General features: G+C 54.9%; 2 protein-coding genes across 3 annotated transcripts in view; both read left to right on the top strand.

The window, feature by feature from the left end:
* SAMD5 (sterile alpha motif domain containing 5) overlaps positions 1-16095 on the top strand; it is a 273674-nt gene extending 257579 nt beyond the window's left edge. Inside the window, exons 3-8 of the mRNA XM_078615347.1 lie at positions 662-709; positions 1568-1614; positions 10850-10890; positions 15014-15253; positions 15729-15793; positions 16072-16095. Of these exons, the coding sequence (XP_078471473.1) occupies positions 662-709; positions 1568-1614; positions 10850-10890; positions 15014-15253; positions 15729-15793; positions 16072-16095 (465 nt within the window). The remainder of the gene's footprint in view (positions 1-661; positions 710-1567; positions 1615-10849; positions 10891-15013; positions 15254-15728; positions 15794-16071) is intronic.
* The window catches only part of LOC144733486 (SAM domain-containing protein SAMSN-1-like), a 58499-nt gene continuing 51160 nt past the window's right edge, over positions 16066-23404 (top strand). The window contains exons 1-3 of one of the 2 annotated variants that reach the window (XM_078615412.1): positions 16066-16196; positions 17638-17757; positions 21092-21203. In XM_078615412.1, the coding sequence (XP_078471538.1) occupies positions 16119-16196; positions 17638-17757; positions 21092-21203 (310 nt within the window). In that variant the 5' untranslated portion in view covers positions 16066-16118. The remainder of the gene's footprint in view (positions 16197-17637; positions 17758-21091; positions 21204-23404) is intronic. The other variant, XM_078615411.1, reaches the window with a different exon arrangement.

Raw genomic sequence — 23404 nt, 5'->3', positions numbered from 1 at the left:
TCCACCACGGCCAGTGTCCACCACGGCCAGTGTCCACCACGTGCGGCATCCACCATGGCCAGTGTCCACCACGGCCAGTGTCCACCACGGCCAGTGTCCACCACGTGCAGCAACCACCACGGGCAGTGTCCACCACGGCCAGTGTCCACCACGGCCAGTGTCCACCTCGGCCAGTGTCCACCACGTGCGGCATCCACCACGGCCAGTGTCCACCACGGCCAGTGTCCACCACGGCCAGTGTCCACCACGGCCAGTGTCCACCACGGGCAGTGTCCACCATGGGCAGTGTCCACCACGTGCGGTGTCCACCATCAATTCTACCAACAATACAGAATAATTTTTATATTCCTTTGACATTTCATGTCACTTGTAGTGGGTTATTTTTCTCTCCCCCACACTGTCAAACACACTATGGTACCTTATTTAACCAACAGAGAAAACTACTGCATTGACCTTGCTATCGGATGCATTTGTGACCTGGTGATTGGAGGGAAGGCTCACAAGTGGACCCCCAGCAAGCCCTCCCCCCCACTTCCTGTTCACTGCTGATCAGCGAGCACCCCACGTTCACTGATCAGCAAGCCCTCTCTACTGCGTCCGCTGCCGATCCTTGTCCTTCCGACGGTTCACATCTCATCTGACGCTGTCTCGTTCCCCGCAGGGCATTGGACGGGAGGCCGACGCCGACAGCGACCACGCGCAGGCCAAGGTACCGTCGCCGTGCGGGCCCAGGGAGCCGGCAAGCCGGGGAAGATACAAAATCCACTCCATTGCTTGAGGCGGTGCTCATCTTGTTGACAGCCCTGAAGCCAGTGGGGGACATTCCACATTCCCATCGTGGTGGGGGTTGAGGGGGGGCACAGGGGTGGGGCGAGTCTACCTGTAGGCCAGCCACGTTGGCTAGGAGATGTTAACTACCTCGCCTGGTATCCAGTAGGTCGCGGGTTCGTTGCTGAACCTGATGCCCGCTGTATATTTGGAGCGTCTCTCTCGCCGCGGTCGCGTGGATTTTTCTCCCGGTCCCCCCGTTTTTCTCTCCACGTTTCGAATCAACGTCACGCATTTGGAGTATTCGGCCGCTCGACATTTCCACGTGATGATGATGAGCCACTTTGTTGAGCTGTCACTTTGTGGCCAGGTCATTTCTGAAAAAGAGCTACGTAGCTCAGTGGGCCTTACCTGGCAAAATAAAAATGTCGTAACAGTTGAGTTTAAGTGGTGCTCGTTGTACCGACCCCAGAGGGATGATGGGCCGAGTCAATCCCCAACCAGGATGTGAACTCACAACGTGAGCAACCTGGTCGGTGCAGAGCATTTGCAGTGGAACTTAACAGCATGTTCAGTTCATTTAATTTCAACCTTCACGCCTTTTCCTGGGTCTCCGCACTTTCCCCATGTCTGGCATCGCAGCTGGGATTAATTGCAGGGTGGTGTTGTACGTGAATGGGAACCGCCTGTGGTGTGCGCACTGTTGGGGGGCCGGGGGGGGTGCGGACGCTGTGTAATTGTTTTTTGCCCATGTTCTTGGCTCTTTCGGTAAAGTCACGTTTTTTTGCCCATTTCATAGGAGGCGACGAATTTTGGACACATGGCATCGCCACCGGAAGACTTAGAGTAAGGAAACCTTTGACACTCATTATTATAATTATTCCGTTATTGATTCTAAAACAGATACATTATCAAAAAGTATAAGGCCGAGGCGTTGAAGGCGACGGGAGCGTGTGGTGCTGGCCACCACCACCGTCCCCTCGTGCGCCATGCTGGCCGTAACTTTAATCGGTGCTCACGAACAGCGCTTGCCCCAACGGTCTGTTAAAGGCCACAATGTGGCGGGAACTTTGTCTTTGTGTAAGGGTGCCACGGTGGCCTGGTATGCAGGAGGTCGTGGGTTCGATCCCGACTCTGGCGCCTGTTGTATATTTGCAGTTTGCACATTCTCCCCGTAGTCACGTGGGTTTTTCTCCAGGTCCTCGGGTTTTTACCGCCAAAATTAGAACCAACATAGCGCGTTTCGAGTATTTGGCTGCTATACATTTCCACGTAAGGATAAGGCCACTTGGTTGCGCTATCATTTGTGGCCAGGCCACTTCTGCAGAAGAGCTACTCAGCAGCCCAGTGGGCCTTACCTGGTCAAATAAAAACATGAAACAGGAATGAGGACCGTCATCTCTCGGTTGACAGTGACATCGGTTGAACGGTTTTTCAGTTAACGTTTCGCCTCCCATCCTGGACCCCATGATTTTGACGAACATTAACATTGTTGACTAACGGGAAGTGTTCACGTTTTATGCACGCGGGTGCCAATTTCGGGCAATCCGAGCACTCTAAGTGGGGTTGAGCCGTGCTTTCGTCCATTCAGTGACGCCCATTTATTAGCGTTTTAGACCTTCAATTGCTTTGTTTACATTGCGGTTTCTGCTTTGGCAGTGGAAACAGCTCTCCTGGAGACTCATGCAATTGTAATAAATGACTGGACCACGATGTCTGGCTTAGTGTCCTTTATTCGGTTCGTGCTGTACTCCCACACGGCTGTCTCTACTCTGTAGCTTCTCCACGGTACTGACTCCGATGTCGGCCCGATCCACAACAGCAGCCCCGCTGCTGTTACTCTCACACAGCCCCCTTGGCTGTACTCGCTGCAACTCCTCTCTCCTTCGTCCTCTCTGCAGCTCTGACAGCCTCGTGCTGTCTCTCTCTCTCTTCTCTCCCGCCTCACTTGGCAGCCACACCGCTGCCTCTAACACGCAGCTCTTCTGGCTGTCTTCTCCGCAGCTGCACACCACTCCGTAGCTTCCGCCTCTCTTCGGGGTTGGCTCCCGATGGCCGTCGGTGCCCCCCCTCTTCTCACTCGCCCGCGTGGCCTCTCTCTTTTCCGCTCACACCCCGACTGGCTTCCCCTTCCGGTTTACCCGCTTAAGGACCCGAACCTTCCACCCACGTCACATGACTCCACCCCCCGTGACGTCACATCCGGAAGGTCGCTTACGCCCGCATTACACCGCCCTCCCCCGTAGAAAAATCCCAGCCGACCTCGGCTGACCAATAGCAAATCGTAATGCGGCGAACCGAGCTTCCCCCCCTAAAGGACACTAAGCATACAATGTAACAGCAAGAACAACAACAACAACGCAATTAACATCAAGGAACGTACAACAAGCATGCAATAAATACAACTGTAAGAGAAAAAAAAAATAACAACACAGCAACAATCAACGAAACGTAAGCGATTTGGAACGTGTGCGGGTCGCCGGCCCGTCCCGGACGGTCGGCGGCCCACTCGCAGAACGGGAACGCGATGAAAGTCGAGGAATGACAGGGGGTAATCCCCCTGTCGCAGCTGGAAGTCCACCAACGTCCCGTGTCCCTAAAGAGTTAGTCTTGGGCTTGTCCTGTGACCGTGCCCGCAGCTGGGTCGGAAGGGCTGCAGGGCTCGAAGGTCCCGCAGACCTGGCAGGCGTCCTCCGAGCAGGGCCCCTCGTCCCCCGCAATGTCACGGCCGGCCTGTCTGGAACAGGTACGACAGGCGCTCTAGCAAGATCAATGGACGCAGGCAGGGGAGAGTCAGCAGCAACAGACCCCGGCAAGGCAACATTGGGGGATGACGCATCATGTAAGGGAGCAACATATGGTTTCAAGCGTGACGTATGCACAACCCAGCGACGAGATCCAATTTGGACGCGTGCTGACTGTGGGTTGGGAACCGCAATGAGGCGTACGGGACCATGCCAGGGTTTGTGCAATTTCGGCGAGGTTCCCGGACGTACCTGTGGACAATGAAGCCAGGCTAGGTCCCCAACCTTCCAAGGGCACTCCCCCTCGGACCGTCGCGCATATCGCTCGTTCCGGGCCTGGGCTTTGGCCGTAGCCACGCGGGCATTCTCCCGCGCCTCCGTGACTCGGCGAACCGTGTTCTGAATGTATTCAGGAAGTGGTTTACGAGGTCCCTTCACCCCAGTTCCCAATTGCACATCCACCGGCGGCACGTTTTCCCGACCATACATAAGGTAAAACGGCGAATACCCTGTAGCCGCATGAGGCGTCATCCTGTACGCCGAAAGCACCCCGGGGATGTGCAGATCCCAATCTGACTGTTGTTCACTCACGGTATGGCAAAGCATGGCAGACAATGTCCTGTTCAGCCGTTCAACCATACCATCCGTCTGCGGATGGTATGGGGATGTCCGTACTTTCTTAGTTCCAAGGCCCGCGCACACTTCCGCCAATAATTTAGAAGATAAATTTCTGCCCTGGTCCGTGAGGAGTCTCTCAGGCGCCCCCTTGTCCATAATATACCCAAACAAAAAAGGCGTCGGTAATGGCCGCGGCCGACTGATCGGGCAACGGCCAGGCCATCGGCCAACGGGAGAGGTACTCAACCCCTACCAGCAAATATTTATTGCCCCTCGCCGATGGTGGAAAAGGTCCCAATATGTCCAGTGCCACCAATTCATTGACTCGAGACACCTGAATCGACTGGAGAGGCGGCACGTAAGGATGTTTCGGCGGCTTACGTCGTGCACACGCAGGGCACGCGCGCACGTGCCCTACGACATCTGTCGCCATGCCGTGCCAAAAATAATGACGTTGCAACGTCAACAAGGTCTTCTGCACCCCTAAATGTAAGAGAGTGTCACAATGGAGAGTTCTAATCAACTCGAATCGCAAGGACGTTGGTACCACCAGGCGCCAACGTTCCTGGAACCCCTCCCGCCACATAAGCAGACCATCTCGGAGAGCGGTTTGCGGCCCCACAGCCGCACTCGGACTCCCATTGTCCCTAGCAGACCGCTTCCGCAAGGACACCAACGACTCATCCATCATCTGTTCCCGGATCCAGACAGACCGCGGCAGATTCAAAACCCCATCAGCCGGTCCCGGTTCCATCGGAGTATCCGACTTTTCGACGGCCAACGTAAGCGGCTGAGGGGGGTTTGGAATCGGCGAACACCTATGCGTCCCCGACTCACATTTACAAGGGGCGCGCCGCGGTAATCTGGAAAGTGCGTCAGCGTTCGCATGGCGCACTCCCTTCCGATGTTGAATTTGGAAGGAAAATTCCTGTAGCGTGTCCAACCAACGTGCCAACTGTCCGGATGGCTGGTCAATTTTAAGGGCATATTGCAAGGCCGCATAATCCGTACGCACAATAAAAGAACGACCGTAGAGGTATGGTCGAAATTGCCGTAGGAAAAAAACAACCGCCAATAGTTCTCTGCGAGTGACACAGTAGCGGGTTTCCGCAGGAGACAAGACTCGGCTACCATACGCCACGACGCGCTCTACACCCCCTTTAGACTGTGATAATACCGCCCCAATACCCGTGTCACTCGCGTCCGTATCAAGAATGAATGGGTGATCGAAATCGGGATAATCCAATGTTGGGGCCGTGGCCAATAGATCACGCAGACTCCGAAAGGCCGCCTCCTCCGGCTGTCCCCAACCAAACTTCCGTCCTTTACCCGTAAGGAGATGCAAGGGCCTCGCAATCGTCGCAAAACCCGGCACAAATCTTCGGTAATACGAGGCAAATCCCAAAAACCGCCGAACATCCCCCACGGTGGCCGGAGTCGGCCAATCCCGGACGCACGCCGTCTTTTCCGGATCCGTGGACACCCCCTCAGCACTCACAATGTGCCCCAAATAGCGGACGGACCGTTGCAGTAGGTGACATTTCTTTGGTTTGAATTTCAATTTGGCAGAACGCATCCTCGTGAACACTGTCTCCAGCCGCGTCAAATGTTCATCAAATGTGCGGCTGAAGACAATAATATCATCCAAATATATAAGACACGTCTCCCACTGCAACCCCGACAAAACGAGCTCCATCAATCTTTGAAATGTAGCAGGGGCCGCATTCAATCCCATCGGGAGACAGTTGAATTGAAATAACCCCTGCGGCGTACGGAATGCGGTTTTCTCCCGTGAGGACTCGTCAAGGGGAAGCTGCCAAAATCCCGAAGAGAGGTCCAGTGTGGAAAAGAACTTAGCCCCCGACAATGCGTCGAGGGAGTCATCCATACGCGGCAGGGGGTACGCATCTGCCACCAATATCTTATTCAATTTCCGGAAATCAACACAAAATCGCAATTTGCCATCCTTTTTCTTAACCAAGACGACCGGAGCGCCCCATGGGCTGTTAGATGGCGATATAATGTCCGCAGCCAACATGTCTTCCACTGCCCCCCGTACGTGTTCTCGCTCCGCAGGACTCATCCGATGCGAATTTAATCGAATAGGGGCAGCATCGCCCGTCTCAATGTGATGGTAAAGCAACGATGTGCGGCCCAAATCCAAATCATCGGAGCTGAACACATCGGAATATGTCAACAACAATTTACGCAGCGCACCACGTTGCTCCATGGACAGGGAAGAATTTCCGTCACATAAATCAGCAACCCAACGATTATCCGAACCCCTTGGCTCGGAAACCCCAGCAACCACTCCCCGGCTATGCGGACAATCATGGGTCGCAAACGCCGTAGTGGCATGTGCCACAACCGTACCGGCCGGAACACGGACGTTTTCCCCCCCCGCATTAAGCACCTGTAAAAACGGTAATTGATCCGGCCGGACGATGGTCTGTGCCCCCACTAACGCCAACCCGGTTGTTATCGTGGCGGACGGTGACAACAAGACCCCTACTGCTCCTAGCCGATCAGGCAGGGGCTTCCGATACCGCAAGGGTATAAGCATCTGTGTACCAGGTGGGATGTCCACAGATGCGACGGACAGCGCCTGCACTTGTACGGCCGAAGCAGGTCGCCCCCAGGGCGACGGTAGAAACGAGATTTGACGGCCCCCCGGCAGTTCAATACAATTCTCATTGATTTTGATCAAAATGGGCATCTTAGCCAAAAAATCGGTGCCTAACAAACAAGGAACCGCCAAAGATCTCGATATTAACACAACGCCCGAGGCCGACACATCCCCAATAGATATCTTAGCATCCACCTGGCCCACGATACCCATGCTACCCCCGTTCGCAGCGACGCACGACCCATAAACCGGACGCACAGCCCCCGGCGGGATGCCCAACAGATGGAAAATGACATCCGAAATAATAGTCGCAGACGCGCCGGAGTCGACCAAAATGCGTACGTCCACCTCTTGTATAGACCCCGGTACAGTGGACGAACCCGTATCGGCCGCGACGACTCTCCGTGCCAACTTGCGCCACTGCGTGACCGAGCGACAAGGCCCCGTCGAAGGGCTTTCTTTAACCACAACATTAGGATGGCGCAACGAAGGCGATGGGTGAGGTGTAAAGCCTTGCCGAGTGTCTGGTGCGTGCCGACATGCCTGTTTCGGAGGATCTTTAGTCGACTTGTCCGGTACCGAGGCCTCCTGCTGCGGCGGAGCCGGGAAGCGGGCCCAGCAGTCTCTGGCGTAGTGGCCCCTACGCCCGCAGCGGAAACATTCGGCCTCGTTGCGCCGAAGCGCAGGCCTTGCCTCCTGACGGCCCCGTTCCGGTAGCGCCGCGCGCGGCCTCGGCCCGCCGCGTCCCGTCCATGGAGCGGAGGCGGCCGTCAGCTGTTGAGGGCCCCGGTCATCCGGAACATAGACAGCCTGTGCAGGGTTCCACCCCAGCGCATCCCCTTCTTTGACGGACCCCCCCGTCCACGCCGTCACTTGTTTCCAGCGACGGAGGTTGAATTGCGCATCGAGACACTTAGCAGCCGTCCGGGAAGTTAGCTTCTCATGCCCACACACAGGCATGGGGATCCCTAGATCCCGAGACAGCTCCAACATTTTCCCTAATATGAGAGGCTCGAGCAGGTCCTGTGGCGTCTCAGGATAAGCTGCCATGGCCAGCTCCAGCACCGCACCCCTGAACGCCACGGGCGACTCCTCTGGTGCTCGTTGTCGTTGAGCGAATCGTCGATGCGCATCATCTGGTGGCTCATAAGCGTCGGCCATTTCTTGAAAAACACCACATAAAGTTGCCTTCTTATCGGTCGTTATGGAACGGAAAAATCGGACAGATTCGTCGTCCAGGAGAGTCGGCAACACCTCCAAAGCCTCCGCATCGGTCCATCTTGCTGTGCGTACCGCCGCCAAGAAGCGGCAGGCGAACGCGCTCCAGTCCCCACCGACGGAAAATTCTTTAACCGTGGTAAGGTGGCGACTCCGACTCCTCCTCCCGCCGTCTTCCAATGGTGGTGGTTGTGGTGGCAAATTCAAAATGGCGTCGGCCCGCGGCGTGGCCAAGATGGCGGTTTGGCGCCGCGGAGCGCGCAAAATGGCGGCCTCTTGCCGCGTGGGCAATGGCGGCGGCAGGACAGGCAACGTGGCGGCCCGCGGAGCACCAACTGCGTCCTCCATCGTCCCTGGCGCGACGAGATGGCATAAATGCGTCAGGACGTCCTTAAGTGCCTCCAGTTGTACCGCCATCGCTTGCCATCGTTGATCCGCGTCTGATGATGTCGACGGACCCGCCACCGCGCCAACATCCTCCACTCCCGTTCCCGTGCTCGCCTCAGCCGGGCTCTCCTCCACCACCCCAACAGAATCTGTGGTTGGAGGGAGTTCGTCGTCGTCGGACGAAGAAGCCGATGCAGGCGCCGGAATAACTTTCTTCCTCACTTGTTTCGACATGCCGTTGCACTTCCGACACCAGTGTAATAAATGACTGGACCACGATGTCTGGCTCAGTGTCCTTTATTCGGTTTGTGCTGTACTCCCACACGGCTGTCTCTACTCTGTAGCCTCTCCACGGTGCTGACTCCGATGTCGGCCCGATCCACAACAGCAGCCCCGCTGCTGTTACTCTCACACAGCCCCCTTGGCTGTACTCGCTGCAACTCCTCTCTCCTTCGTCCTCTCTGCAGCTCTGACAGCCTCGTGCTGTCTCTCTCTCTCTTCTCTCCCGCCTCACTTGGCAGCCACACCGCTGCCTCTAACACGCAGCTCTTCTGGCTGTCTTCTCCGCAGCTGCACACCACTCCGTAGCTTCCGCCTCTCTTCGGGGTTGGCTCCCGATGGCCGTCGGTGCCCCCCCTCTTCTCACTCGCCCGCGTGGCCTCTCTCTTTTCCGCTCACACCCTGACTGGCTTCCCCTTCCGGTTTACCCGCTTAAGGACCCGAACCTTCCACCCACGTCACATGACTCCACCCCCCGTGACGTCACATCCGGAAGGTCGCTTACGCCCGCATTACACCATGCCTATATTCGACTAACAGCTTTTTTCACTTCACAGTGATTTTCGTGGAACGGATTAAAAACGCTAACAGAGGGACTACTGTATATAGGGGCATAGCCGGCTGAGGAGCCATTACGGCGGATTCAATAGATACAGAACGTGTCCTAAGTGCGAAGTCATCACCACAGAGCCGTTGCAGTGCAACGCACGAGCTAGTCGCAATGCCGCTGGGTATTCACTACTGCAGCGAGCTCCTGTACCCAGCAAAGCCTCGCCGAGTCTCAAGACTCTTGCAGCAGGAGGAGGGTCACCTTCCCGAAGTTTTCGCCGGCCGCTCCTTATGTACATGTGTAGGGGAGCGATGGTGGAGCGGTTAGCGCGCTGCATACGAAACTGGCGACCCGAGTTCGATTCCCGCTCACGGCCACCAACACCAGGTGGCAGTGTGTAAATATCGCCACTAGGGAGACAAAGGCGGTCGGGGTGATGCTGGCTATCCACCCCCTCGTGTGCCGTGCCAGGCTTTATACGTGCTCGCTAACAGCACTGGCCCCAACAGTCTGTTAAGCCTATACGGGGGGGGAGGGGGGGATCTTTGTCTTTGTGTACTCGTGTGTGGGTTGTATTTGCACACGCTGTCGAAAAGCGAACAAAAGCTTAGCCACAAGGTTTCCTCTCAACTCATGGTGGTCTTTGGAATCTGCCAGTAATTTTTGTTGTTGTTGTCCGGCGTTAGGAACGTACAGGCAGTAAGGCGCGTGCGGGTTACGTAGCGGATCAAAAAAAATAAATTGCTGCCGCCGCCGCCACCAAAATGAAACGCCACTCGGGCAGCTCCTCGGAGGGCCCCCGTGGCGAGGCGCCCGCTGTCGTTGTCACGAATTACCGGCGTCGGTGCGCTCGTTCTGGTGTGCGCTGTTGCCGTTGTTGGTTTTTGTGTTGCTGTTGCCACAAAATGGATTTTACGTCCGACACGGCGGGCACGGCCTGCTCGCGGGATACAGCGCCACCATAAAAAAAATAACGCCCATTTGAATATATCTCTCAATTAAACGTTGGTGTAAAACACGATAGTTGTGGGAATGTAATTGCCTCGTATGCCCTGTTCTTTATTTAGTGACGTTCTGGAAATGATCTTTTCAGTGATGTAAATTGTTTTGTTTTTATCGCCCCGACGAAACCCGACGAAACTAATTGGAATATTGAGGGGTTTAATTTTTTCCCCTTTGTTTTTTCCCCTTGCTGGGAAATCTTTTGTAAGCACCGCCACGTGCGTCTGCACACCAAACGCCGTACGGGGAATTGCCTTGCATTGTACAAATACAAAGAACCCCCGTATAGCCTGAAACAGACTTGGGGCAAGTGCTGTTAGCGAGCCCCTGTGAAGGTCTAAAGCGGCACACGAGGGGGTGGGTGGCCAGGACCACGCCCGGCCGCTTTTGTCTCCCCAGTGGCGATGTTTACACGTCACACCAGGTACTCATTTGAGGCTGAGTCAACCTAGGGGAGGCCCAGGACCGGTTCAGATAATCGCGACTGGAGTTGGCCGTGAGCGGGAATTATACTCGGGCCGCCGGGTTTGTAGCGCAGGGTGCTAACCACTGCACCACTGCTCCCTACTGACGCACGCACACACGCACACACACATTTAAGTGTATCGTCATCGTGATAATCCCCTTTCACGTCCTTGATTTCTCCGTTTGACACAGAAGCTCTCTGCACAAGTCGACATCGCAAGACGAGGCAGTGGGTAAGCATCGCGAGTGCAGTTCATCGTCGCGTATCCGTCCATCGCGTATCCGCTCCGACCAACTAACCCGCCCGCGCCCGCGTGCCCGCTACAGTATCGGCTGTCGTTCTCTATAAACGCTCCGGCCCTTTTCACAACGTGTGCCCAATGCCGTGGTGCCCTGCGAGTCGGACAGGCGCCCGTCGTCTCCGTTCCAGGAATGCTTTCCGTGCCGACCGCGCGTTTTGAGCTCTCGGCTCGGCGCATTCTGGACGCGGGGGTCCGGCGGCTGCCTCGGGCCATCTGACCTTTCGAGGTCACCTCAACCACCTTGGAATTGAATGACGCTGAAATCCATCAATTAAACATTCTGGATTGAAGCAACGCAGTCAATACAAATAAATAAATCGGCCATTCCCTATCTACCGGTTCACGAAGGCCTCCCCCCGCCTGCCTTCCCCACACATCGTGTCGGTCATGGGGGTGCTTTTGCCGTACTTCACCACGTTGGTCAGCGCGGATTTGGTGCGTATATCCCGTTCCCATTCCGATGGCGTACGTGTACATCGTGAGTTGTTCTTCCGATTCGGTTTCCTATAATGTACAGAACCGGAAAGAAACTAAAATAAAATGATTTCATCGGGAGGGCGTGTGGCACAGTTTGGTGCCGGCTATCGTAGTATGCGGTCGTGTCGCTACGGTTCTCTGCGGTGAGTAACAATGTCTTTAAAAACCACGGCGCTGCTGCGCCTCTCGAATTAAAATTAACTCTGAGCCGCTCGCAGCGGTGAACGGGACAGCCCCGCCACCCTGCAACTTGCAGACGTCTCAGAACGGGAGAAGCTCAAGCCAATAGAAACCAGCGACTGGTTTCGCCTCCAGCGAGACTCTTCCGATCCGACGCTAGTTGACGAGCCCGAGCTGTAGTGATTTACCGCTCGTTGCAGAGGTTTCGCGGTTCGAGCCCCCGCGGCCGCCCTGGTTAATACTGCCCGGTGCACTCACCTCAAATACTACACACTGCACGCTGCTCGGTGCACGTCAAAAGTCCCGTTACATTTCAAAAAGAGTAGGCCGTTGTGTGCCCGTGTCACGGTCCAAATTCGCCAATTACCCGTTGTATGTACGTATGCATAGCCAACCGTGCTAATCAGAGGTGTGTGTGTTTGTGTCGCTGTGTGTGTCGCTGTGTGTGTGTGTTCGTGTCGCTGTGTGTGTTTGTGTCACTGTGTGTGTGTTTGTGTCGCTGTGTGTGTGTCACTATGTGTGTGAGTTTGTGTCACTGTGTGTATGTGTTTGTGTCGCTGTGTGTGTGTGTTTGTGTCGCTGTGTGTGTGTTTGTGTTGCTATGTGCATTTGTGTCGCTGTGTGTATGTGTTTGTGTCGCTGTGTGTATGTGTTTGTGTCGCTGTGTGTGTGTGTCGCTGTGTGTGTGTTTGTGTCGCTGTGTGTGTGTTTGTGTTGCTATGTGTGTGTGTTTGTGTCGCTGTGTCGCCTGTGTTTGTGTCGCTATGTGTGTTTGTGTCACTATGTGTGTGTTTGTGTCGCTATGTGTGTGTGTTTGTGTCGTGTGTGTTTGTGTCGCTGTGTGTGTGTGTGTCACTGTGTGTGTGTTTGTGTCCCTGTGTGTGTGTGTGTCACTGTGTGTGTGTGTTTGTGTCCCTGTGTGTGTGTTTGTGTCGCTGTGTGTGTGTTTGTGTCGCTGTGTGTGTGTGTTTGTGTCGCTGTGTGTGTGTTTCTGTCGCTGTGTGTGTTTGTGTCGCTGTGTGTGTGTGTTTGTGTCGCTGTGTTTGTGTCGCTATGTGTGTGTGTTTGTGTCCCTGTGTCGCCTGTGTTTGTGTCGCTGTGTATGGTTATGTCGCTATGTGTGTGTTTGTGTCGCTATGTGTGTGTGTGTTTGTGTCGGGTGTGTTTGTGTCGGGTGTGTTTGTGTCGCTATGTGTGTGTGTTTGTGTCGCTATGTGCGTGTGTTTGTGTCGCTGTGTGTGTTTGTGTCGCTGTGTGTGTGTTTGTGTCGCTGTGTGTGTTTGTGTCGCTGTGTTTGTGTCGCTATGTGTGTGTGTTTGTGTCGCTGTGTGTGTTTGTGTCGCTGTATGTGTTTGTGTCGCCTGTGTTTGTGTCACTGTGTGTGTTTGTGTCGCTATGTGTGTGTGCTTGTGTCGCTATGTGCGTGTGTTTGTGTCGCTGTGTGTGTTTGTGTCGCTGTGTGTGTGTTTGTGTCACTGTGTGTGCTTGTGTCGCTGTGTTTGTGTCGCTATGTGTGTGTGTTTGTGTCGCTATGTGCGTGTGTTTGTGTCGCTGTGTGTGTGTGTGCCGGGTAAGGTCCTGGCAAGGATTATTCAACATCGCCTTGCTAGGCACGCTGAGGAGAGGCTTGCGGAGCCCCAATGCGGTTTCAGGAAAGGGCGGTCCTGCACAGATGCCATATTTTCTGTCCGTCTGCTACAGCAGAGGTGTAGGGAATTCCAAAAAGACCTACATCTCTGCTTTATTGACCTGGTCAAGGCCTATGATACCATCAGTAGGACTGGGCTCTGGGTTGTTCTTCGTGCTTTCGGAGTCCCTGACCCTCTGCTCACGATCATTAAGGACCTTCATGATGGTGAGCGGGCCCGGGTAAAACTACGTGGCCGGGAGTCGGAGCCTTTCCCTGTACACCTTGGGGTGCGACAGGGATGTCCTCTGGCTCCCACATTATTTAACATCTATTTCGACTGCGTAGTTCGTGAAGCCTTCAATAGCTGTACCGGGGGAATTACCATTTGGTACAGATATAATGGGAGGCTGATCGACGCCCGGGTGCGATCAAGGGATGGCTCCCTATTGGTCAACCACGTTATGTATGCCGATGATTTGGTAATAGCTGCTCATTCAGAAGAGGAGTTGGAGACGCTGCTGCTGAGACTGGAGCGTGCCACTAAGAGGTGGGGCCTTACCATCAGCCCCACCAAAACTAAGCACCTGCCTGGGTATTTTGTACCATCGGGCACTCCACCCCCACAACTCCCAATTGGTGATGGGGCAGTTGTGGAGAGAGTGGAGAGTTTCCCATACCTGGGCAGTGTGCTTATGACCGGCTCCAGTTTATCAGCAGAGGTCTCACTCCGAATCAGTCGAGCGGCAATATCTTTTCATCGGTTGCGTAACGCTGTGTGGAAGCTACCTGGTCTGTCGCTCCGCACGAAGCTTCAGGTCTTCTCGGCCACGGTCATTCCCTCCCTTCTCTACGCTTGCGAAACATGGACCCCCCTAGTGGAGCATCTTCGCTGGTTGGAAACATTTAGGCTGGCCTGCCTACGATCCATCCTGGGTTTAACCAGGCTGGATTGTGTGAGGAGCTCACAAGTCCTTGAAAGATCTGGGCAAAGTCCCATCAGTGAGCTCCTCCGGCAGGCAAGGCTGCGTTGGCTGGGTCATGTAGCCTGCATGCCCAGCCACCGCATGCCTAAACAGCTTTTGTTCGGCCAGATCGAGGGGGCTAAACGGGCGCGGCACGGGCTAGAGAAGTGATGGAGTGATGTGGTACAGGAGGACGTGGAGCTGAGTGGACTTGCCGATGACTGGTACCAGCGGTGTCAAGATCGGCCTCAGTGGAGGAGGCTCGTGAAGGACGCTACTGGGCAGTTGGAGGCAGTCGCCCTCCAACAACAACGGAGGGCGGAGGAGCGACGCTCACAACAACGAGCGGAGCGCCGGGTGGCTAAAGCACAGCAAGTTGGCACAGTAGGGGGCACAGGTGGTGCATCAGCCAGTCATCTCGGTCATCTCGGTCAGTCGACCCGTGGCACCTGGGTCTGCCCCGTGACCTCCTGCCAGCGGGCGTTCGACACTTCACGTGGCCTCAGTGTGCACATGGCCTGGCACAAGCGTCGTGGTGACGTCACCGCCACTTAGTGGCGAATGGCGGTTGTTGTTGTTGTTTGTGTCGCTGTATGTGTTTGTGTCGCTGTGTGTTTGTGTCGCTGTGTTTGTGTTGCTATGTGCGTGTGTTTGTGTCGCTGTGTTGCGTGTGTTTGTGTCGCTGTGTGTGTTTGTGTCGCTGTCGTGTGTGTTTGTGTTGCTGTGTTTGTGTCGCTATGTGTGTGTGTTTCTGTCGCTGTGTGTGTTTGTGTCACCGTGTGTGTTTGTGTCGCCGTGCGTGCAGGAAAATCCGACAGCAAGAAGAAAGGGCGCTCCTTCTGGCAGAGTCTGCAGAGACTACCCAGCCGCACGTCTACGCGGACACCCAACCGGACACCCACGAGGACTACAAGACAGGGCAGCGTCTCTAGTCAAGGTGCCCAGGCCAGACAGGGCAGCGTCTCTAGTCAAGGTACCCAGGCCAGACAGGGCAGTGTCTCTAGCCAAGGTGCCCGGGCCAGACAGGGCATTATCTCTAGCCAAGGTGCCCACACCAGACAGGGCAGCGTCTCTAGCCAAGGTGCCCGGGCCAGACAGGGCAGTGTCTCAAGTTTGTTGAGACCAGAAGTTTTAATACATTCGACAAAACAGTCAATTCAAGCGTGCTGGTTACTGCATATGTACTGAATATTATCCGTCTATTATGACAAACTGATTTATTTGTGCAAGCGATCGTTTTAATCTCATGAGTAGTACAGGGTGATTTTCATGACTTCGTGAGTCATTGCAATCCGATGCATGCGCATTCTATTTTGAAATAAATCCGAAATGACGTGAATGCGATCATGTTTTAGCCAATTGAATTGGGTCCATTTGTAACAGAATCCACAGGGTAAGACCCGGCCAGTGGTCTACGGGTCGTCATCGGCTAGCCCAAGGCTCGACCTGAACTAGTCACTGCCGACGAAGGCAGGAAACACCGCGCTTATTTTTTCGTATGGCGGCTGATGTTGGTGCAGAGCAACGGCTACGATTTCACATTCAGGTGGTGAAGCCAGACAGCCTCGTCAGGAGCAGCGGAGTGGTGTTCCATCATCATCGCTGTGATGCCTCCTTCGTATTTGTGGATCGGGGCATCGCGTCGTCAGACGTTGTGGTGACGTCACCGCCACTTAGTGGCGAATGGCGGTTGTTGTTGTTCTGGATGACCACAGTCGCACCAATGCTACTGGAGAGTTTTATTACTTTCTATTCGTACATCATCGGGTAACCGCCACCTGCTACAGTTTGTGCAGTGGACGTGGGTTTTTTGGGAGGGCCCGTGATCTAATCTCACTCCCCTGCGCCGTGCACGCTTGGCAGGTGCCCCCACGAGCCCGGGCGTGAACTTCGTCGCGAGCGAAATAACGATGAGCGACGAGGATCGCATCGAGCTCATGACGATGGTGAAGGACAGGCGCCTCACCATAGACGAAGCTCTCGCCAAGGTATGTATGTGTGTGTGTGTGTTGAACTTCTTTCACACCGTACGTGGACAACCCATGCTTATTGTAGGTGCGGGGGAAGGACAACAAACCAAACACAAAAAGCAGTTCTAAAGAAATTAGTTGTCAATGTACATGATTTGAAAGTGCATAGCTCCAGTGACTTCCTAATATCGGAAGAGCGTTCCAGACGGTCGCAGAAGCGCATCTGAAAGCGCCGCGTGATTTGGTGACCACCATTTGTTCGATGGCCAGCAGCCAAAAGCCGCTTCTGCTGAGAGGGTGAGCGGAGTTCACGTGATGGTGGTTTACGCTCCTTGACGAAACACTTTGTGTGGATTGTTGGCGCGTAGTCCCCTCTTCTAGAGGTGGTACTACCTGCCTGGAAGGTTCAACGGGCACACATGGTGGTAAGCTTGCAGCCCCTCCCTCCCTTGTTTAGCCCCACCCACTGTTAGATAGCCACGCCCACCCGTCCGCTAGCCCGCGCTTCCCACCATCGTGGAGGAGAGGGACCTCTCCTATTTCTGACGTTGGCCGCAACGACTCCTCCGCTAATTCCACCACCGTGGTTGACACTTCGCCCTCACGAAATATCCCGAGACGTGTCGGCGTTCGAGCCCAACGGCGGCGCCTGGTCAACAGTGAGGGCGAAGTGTGAACCGCACACGCCGTCTGCTGCATGGTGGACGTTTCAAGGTCCCGTGACTTTCGTTGAAAAAGAGGAGGCCCCTTTGTGCGCCGGCGTCACGGTCCACATTTGCCACATTTAATGAATTACTCGCAAATCACTGAATGGGAGAAAGTCACGTAGCAAAATAAAACTAAAAACATGTTTTTATTTGAACAGATCAGGCCCACTGAGATGCTATACAGCTCTTTTTCAGAAGCGACCTGGTATCGCAGTCAAATACTCTCAATGGGTGATGTTGATTCTAAACGTGGAGGGAAAAACCCGAGGACCCCAAGAAAAGTCCACGCGACCATGGGGAGAGAGAGAGAGAGACAGGCAAACTCCGAATATACAGCAGGCGTCAGGGTCGGGATCAAACGCACGACCTCCTCCATACCAGGCGAGGGAGGTAACATCTCGCCATCGCGCCCCCCACCCCCAGCCCCCCTACTGGCAGGTTAATGGCCACTTGCGGGCCGGTGCTGCTTTCACCTTGTGCCACACAGGGACAGCTGCCACTAGGGCTCCCCCTTGGCTAGAGATGCAGGGTGCCTCGAGATGCACTGCACGGGTGGCGTGGTATATACGGCGATGATGATGACGACGACGATGACAGTTTGTGTTTGTTCCCTTGTTTGTGATTGTTCCTCTATGCGCGTTGGTTGCCGTTGTTCATTCTCCTGGCCGTGCTCTTTGTTCTGTTCCCCGTGCACGCGTTCCACCCCCCGCCCGTCCCCGCCCCCCCTCCCCGGGCCCGCCGGGCCCCACCAGCTGGAGGCTTACGAGACGTTCAACCAGCAGTGGAGAAGGGAGTCCTGCCCGTCCCCTCTGCTGGCGCAGCACGCCTGCCACACGTTGCCGCGGCGAGACCGCCACTGCGCAGCCGCTCACGTCAGTGCCGCCGCGACACCCGGCCGCACACACTGCACTCAGACTAAACTACTCAGATATTTTAATTTTACCAGAAGCGGCCTGGCCACAAGCGATGGCCCAAAGAAGTGGCTTATTGTCACGTGGAAATGTTGATTTCTAAATGTGGAGGGAAAAACCGGAGGACCCGGAGAAAAATCCACGGGGAGAGAGACACACAAACTCCAAATATACGGCAGGCGTCAGGGTTGGGATCGAACCCACGGCCTCCTGCATACCGGGCGAGGTAGTTGACATCTCGCCACACAAAACCACGTGCTGAGCGGTCGGATTCAGTGGTGACCGAGCGCTCTCTGTAGGCCGTCGTACAAACGCCGCGTTGTTTCCCCGTGACCTTGTAACAGGCCGGCCTGCCTACATCACCGGCTTCGTAGCGAGAGAAGGCACAGGCCCCGGCTTCAGTGCGATTGACTGTTTGGACACAGGTGGATCCACTCGGATTGCTGGGGGTCGATTCAATCACAATGCTCACCTGATTGGTGGGGGAGAGGGCATTTCCTTGCTCGGGGTTGCGCTGCCCCAGGCCTCCATAGGCACCCTCCCCCTTCCCCGCTATCCATAGGACAACCACCGGTGACTTTCTCCCACAGAGTTGGGACTCATTTTTTTTCGTTTGGACCCCGGAGAGATGATGAGCTTTAGTGAATCCCCAACCGGGATGTGAACCCGCGGGTTTCCGATTGCGAGCCGCTCGCCCTACCGCTGAGCCAGAGGCGTCTCTCCGTTTTGTGTCGATTGCGTACGGGCGGGTCCACCGCGTTCACCGTGTCCACGAGCCACGGTTGAGTGTCAATGCTGTCGGTCCACCAGTGCCCCCCAGTGGCAATGCCACAGGCAGCGAAACAAATTCACACTCCTCAATTAACACTGCCGCATAAATAGACATGCTCGGAGACCAATAGACTCACACCGGGACCTATAGACTCACACAGAGATCCATAGACTCACACAGAGATCCATAGACTCACACAGAAACCCACAAACTCACACAGAAACCCATAGACTCACTAGGTTACTCACAAACTCACACAGAGACCCATGGACTCACATGGAGTCCCACAAACTCACACGAAAACCCATATACTCACTTGGTGACTCACAAACTCACATGGAGACCGATAGACTCACTCAGAGAACCACCAACTCACACGGAGACCCATAGACTCACTGGGTGACTCGTGAACTCACACGGAGACCCATAGGCTCACTCGGTGACTCATGAACTCACACGGAGACCCATCGACTCATTCTGTGACCACGAACTCACTCGGAGACCCATAAACTCACACAGAGACCCATAGACTTGCTTGGAAACACACAAACTGACACGGAGACCCATAGACTCACGACTAACTCCTATCGCGAGCGACATCGGAAGCAGTTCCTTCTCCACCCTCTGCCAACCTCAACACACTCAACAACACAGCTGTGTGTCCTCGAAGAGAAAAGAGGATATAACAGGCGACGTTTCAGGGAATGACCCTTTCTTCATAGCACACCGCGTACGGCAAGGCACTGCTCGGTCCAATCCACGCGTAGCCGCGGCAGGCGTGGGAGCGTGTGTGCTGCGCCCCGATTAAAAAAACGAAAATCGGCCCCAAAAAATGTACGGAGCAGCTGTACTTTTAAAAATCGCATTGAGAGGCGCGGAGCGTCGCACGGTTATTTAGAGAACGTGTTCAGGTCAAAGAGTCATTTTGATTGTTTAGAACGGTGAGTGGGCTTGGGCAGAAAGCATCGCTTAGGAGCGATGGTGGCCGATGGCGATGAAGAGTAACACGAGTACCGCTTTGTGGGGAAGTCAACAGTGGTCATCGCAGAGAGACTGGGCCCCCTGCCTTGAAAGTGTGGAATGTCAGCCACTGGTGCAGGACCACCTTGGGTTGCCACCCATCCTGGTTTCCCAGGATCATCCTCTTGTTGATGAGGCAGGGTGGAGGGCGGGTGGGGGTAGACGGGAGGGAGGGGGGAGGGAGGGGGGAGAAGAAGGGAGGAAGGAGGAGGAGGAGGCAGCTGCTGTCCTGGGAAATCTGTCGTTCTTCCCGAGGACATTTAAAATACATTTTAATCCCAGGGACATTTAAACATTTAAATCGTGTATTTTGTCAGTTGTGCGATGTGGATCATAATACCCCACTCACTCGAGACGACGCATGCACACGCCGTTCTCCCACTATTGTGAGGGATTCTTCTCCTTTTTCCCACGATGGGGCGCCGCGGTGGTGAGATGTTAACTCCCTCGCCTGGTATACAGGAGGTCGTGGGTTCGATCCCGACCCTGATGCCCGCTGTATATTTGGAGTCTGCCTCTCTCTCTCTCTCCCCACACATTTACAATCGACGTCGCGCGTTCAGAGTATTTGGCTGCTGCTGTAAATTCCCACGTGACGACGATGACGAGCCACTTCGTTGGGTTATGATTTGTGCTGACAAGGAGCTACAGTGCTGGCAAGGAGCTACAGAACAGCTCAGTGGGGCCTTCCCTGGTGAAATGAAAATAGTTTATAGTTTAGTTTGACGATACGTCGTGGGGTTTTGCACTACACAGGTGCCAACCGTAGGTCCACCCTGGAAGAGGCCGGCGTCACCCCACACTTTCGCAAGACCGGACTTGAAAAACATTGATTTTCTCTTCTGTTTAGTTTCATTGAGCAAAAAAAGTAATTCCCAGCGCCATCCACGTTTTCATCTCACCTTGTTTGCTGACTCGTGGCACATTACGGATCCCGGATCGCTTGAGGGAATCGCTGTCACCGTTTTGTCTTTCTCTCTCACTGCGCGCGTCTGGATCCATCGCCACCGCCACAAGCGTTTTGTCTGGTGGCCACAGGAGCCAAGTGTCCAGGCGAAGGCTTGCCCCTTAAAAGCGTCGACCGAAGTCACTTTTTCTAATTCCCCACACCCCCCGTGTTTTTGTCAAGTACGTTGCATAATACTGCTTTGCCAAGACTGGGTCCTCGGTGCGGCAAAGGCCCTGCATTGACAACACCGCTGTGCCAACTTTGATTGGATTGGGGGGCTGATGCTGTGATCGCACGAGCTAATTAAATAAGTAAACACCGCAGTTTTGGAGGTTTTCTTACGTTCTACGTGCCAACGCAAGCGAGGCTGACGTTGACCGCATGTCCAGCCACCATCGATATGACTTAAGCGTTGCTGCCTTCAGTAGAACCACAATATCTGCTTAATCAATGTGGCGCATCTTGTGTATTGATTTCACGCGTGTCTGCGCGCACGTATGTACGCACGTGCATGTGTGTGTGTGTGCGTGCGCATGTGCGGCTGTGCCCTGCAGGGCGAGGTGCAGAGTGACTACGAGCCGGACAGCTGCAGTAAATTCGGTCGGCTACACAAGCTGGAATCGTCGCGCGCTGCAGACCGACCTCGCTTTGTCACGGCGGGAGAAGGTACGACGTTACTCCCCCACCGCCAGACGCGTCACCGCACCACACCACCAGACACGTCACCGCACCACACCACCAGACACATCACCGCACCACACCACCAGACACGTCACCACACCACGCCACCAGACACGTCACCACACCACACCACCAGACACGTCACCACACCACGCCACCAGACACGTCACCACACCACACCAACAAACACACCACCACACCACACCTCCAGACATGTCACCACACCACGCCACCAGACACGTCACTCCTTGGCAGCTCTGCCAAAGAGCGGTTCCCCTTCTAATGACAGAGTCGCCAAGGAGAACCGTCACGGGCTCATGTTGCCCGGAAGTGCCGTTGCCGCTTTATCGATTTGCGCCATCGGACACCCCAAGGCGAGGTAGCCCGAGGCTTTCCTGTTGCAGAGTCCGCCCTGTGCGGCCAAGAAACCGTCGCGCCGTGGCTGCGTCGAGCAGTTGGGGTCACCATCAGTGCAGACTTCTGCTCAGCAAAACCGTGGCGGCCGTTGCCGTGGCCACGAGACCTCGAACGGTTCCCCTCGGTGCGACTCCACTCCTCGCGCTACTTGTCCGACAAAAGCTGATCCAGGAAGCTGGCTTACGCCGGTGGTTTCTCTTTCAAGCGCCGAGGGTTTCTCGCGTTACTTTTTAACCTTTGCCCGACCTCGACGTCCGCTTCGACGTCGGCAGAAAGCCTTTGGCGACGCCGTCGACTGAACCCGCCGCAGGGTCATTCCTGCGCGCAACTCCCGTCGGCTGCATCCTCATCCTCTCGCAGGGAACGCGGCCAAGTGACCGTCAACCCAGATCGCCTCGGGGCTATCGGAAACCGAAGGCCCACGAGGTCACTTGCGCCACATCAGCCCCCCCCGGGGCCAGCCTCGGCCAGCGATACGGAGACCTCGGCAGAGGCGCCATCACCCACCCCCGTTTGTATGAGGGGACCTCGAGCGTCCACGGTCTCTCGTGCGGGGTAACGGCCAGGAGGCGGCACTGCGTGGTGCGTGCCTCGCCCACTGGCTTGCTCCTCTTCGCTGCAGCTCCTTCCCACCGATGGCGATTTTCTGCGCAGCCTCTGGTAGGACGGAGAGACGCTGCACGCAGTGCCATCGTGTGCTACGTGTGCCACGTCAAGGCAGTGAAACCACTGGGTTCATGGCAGCCTCCTGCTCGCATGGTTGACGAACTACTAAACTAACGTATTTTTATTTTACCAGGTGAGGCCCACTGAGCTATGTAGCTCTTTTTCAGAATCGACCTGGCCACAAATGATATCTCAACGAAATGGAAATTCAGAGGAGCCAAATTCTCTGAACGCACGTTGATTATAAATGTGGAGGGGAAAACCGGAGAACCTGGTGAAAAATACACACGACCATGGGGAGAACTTTCACAGTCCAAATATGCAGCAGGCCTGTATACCAGGCGAGGTAGTGAACATCTCGCCACCGTGGCACCCAATCTCGATCGTTGCAAATCACGCTGTGGGCGCCCCCCCCCCCAACACCTACAAACTACAAATTAAACCCAAAGTATTACATCGGACACTGTAACGTCGAACCGTGGGGACCCCCCAAAGTGCGGGGCCCGGGGCGGTCGCCCCAATTCGCCATACCCTCAGGGACAGCTCTGCCAACGGTAAACACTCACTTGTTATCTACCTTCGCAGAAGCTCAGAACTGGGCCCTGCACTGGCACAGGAACCCAGATTGTAACGGAGGAGGCTGAGCAGGAAGCCTCGGTGTGGTGGGTGGAGGGGACCGCCCGCCTCACCCCAAGGGGAGTGGCAGCGGCAGTCCCTCCCTTCCTCCTCCTCATGTCCATCACATGCAGGGGAATACCTAAAAACAGAAATGTTAAATGTTGAAACATGAACAAATATTCGTGAGAATGTCTCCATTCTGTGCTGCCGCAGAGGAACGAGTTCACTAAGTACCGACTCTTGAGGTAACTATTTATTTGTAACAATTTCTTATTTTACCAGGTAAGGCCCAATGAGCTATATAGCTCTTTTTTACGATGTGGCCTGGCCACAAATGATAGCATATCGAAGTGGCTCATCACGTGGAAATTTTAAACAGCCAAATACTTTGAATGCATGTTGATTATAAACGTCTATGGAAAAACCAAAGGACCTGAAGAAAAATTACTCTGGAGAAAACACGCAAATTCCAAATATACAGCAGG

This window comes from Lampetra planeri, chromosome 47 (assembly GCF_965212315.1).
Source record: "Lampetra planeri chromosome 47, kcLamPlan1.2.h2, whole genome shotgun sequence".
NCBI lineage: Eukaryota > Metazoa > Chordata > Hyperoartia > Petromyzontiformes > Petromyzontidae > Lampetra > Lampetra planeri.
Note: the sequence above shows the minus strand (reverse complement) of the source record. Positions and strands in the feature narration are given on the sequence as shown.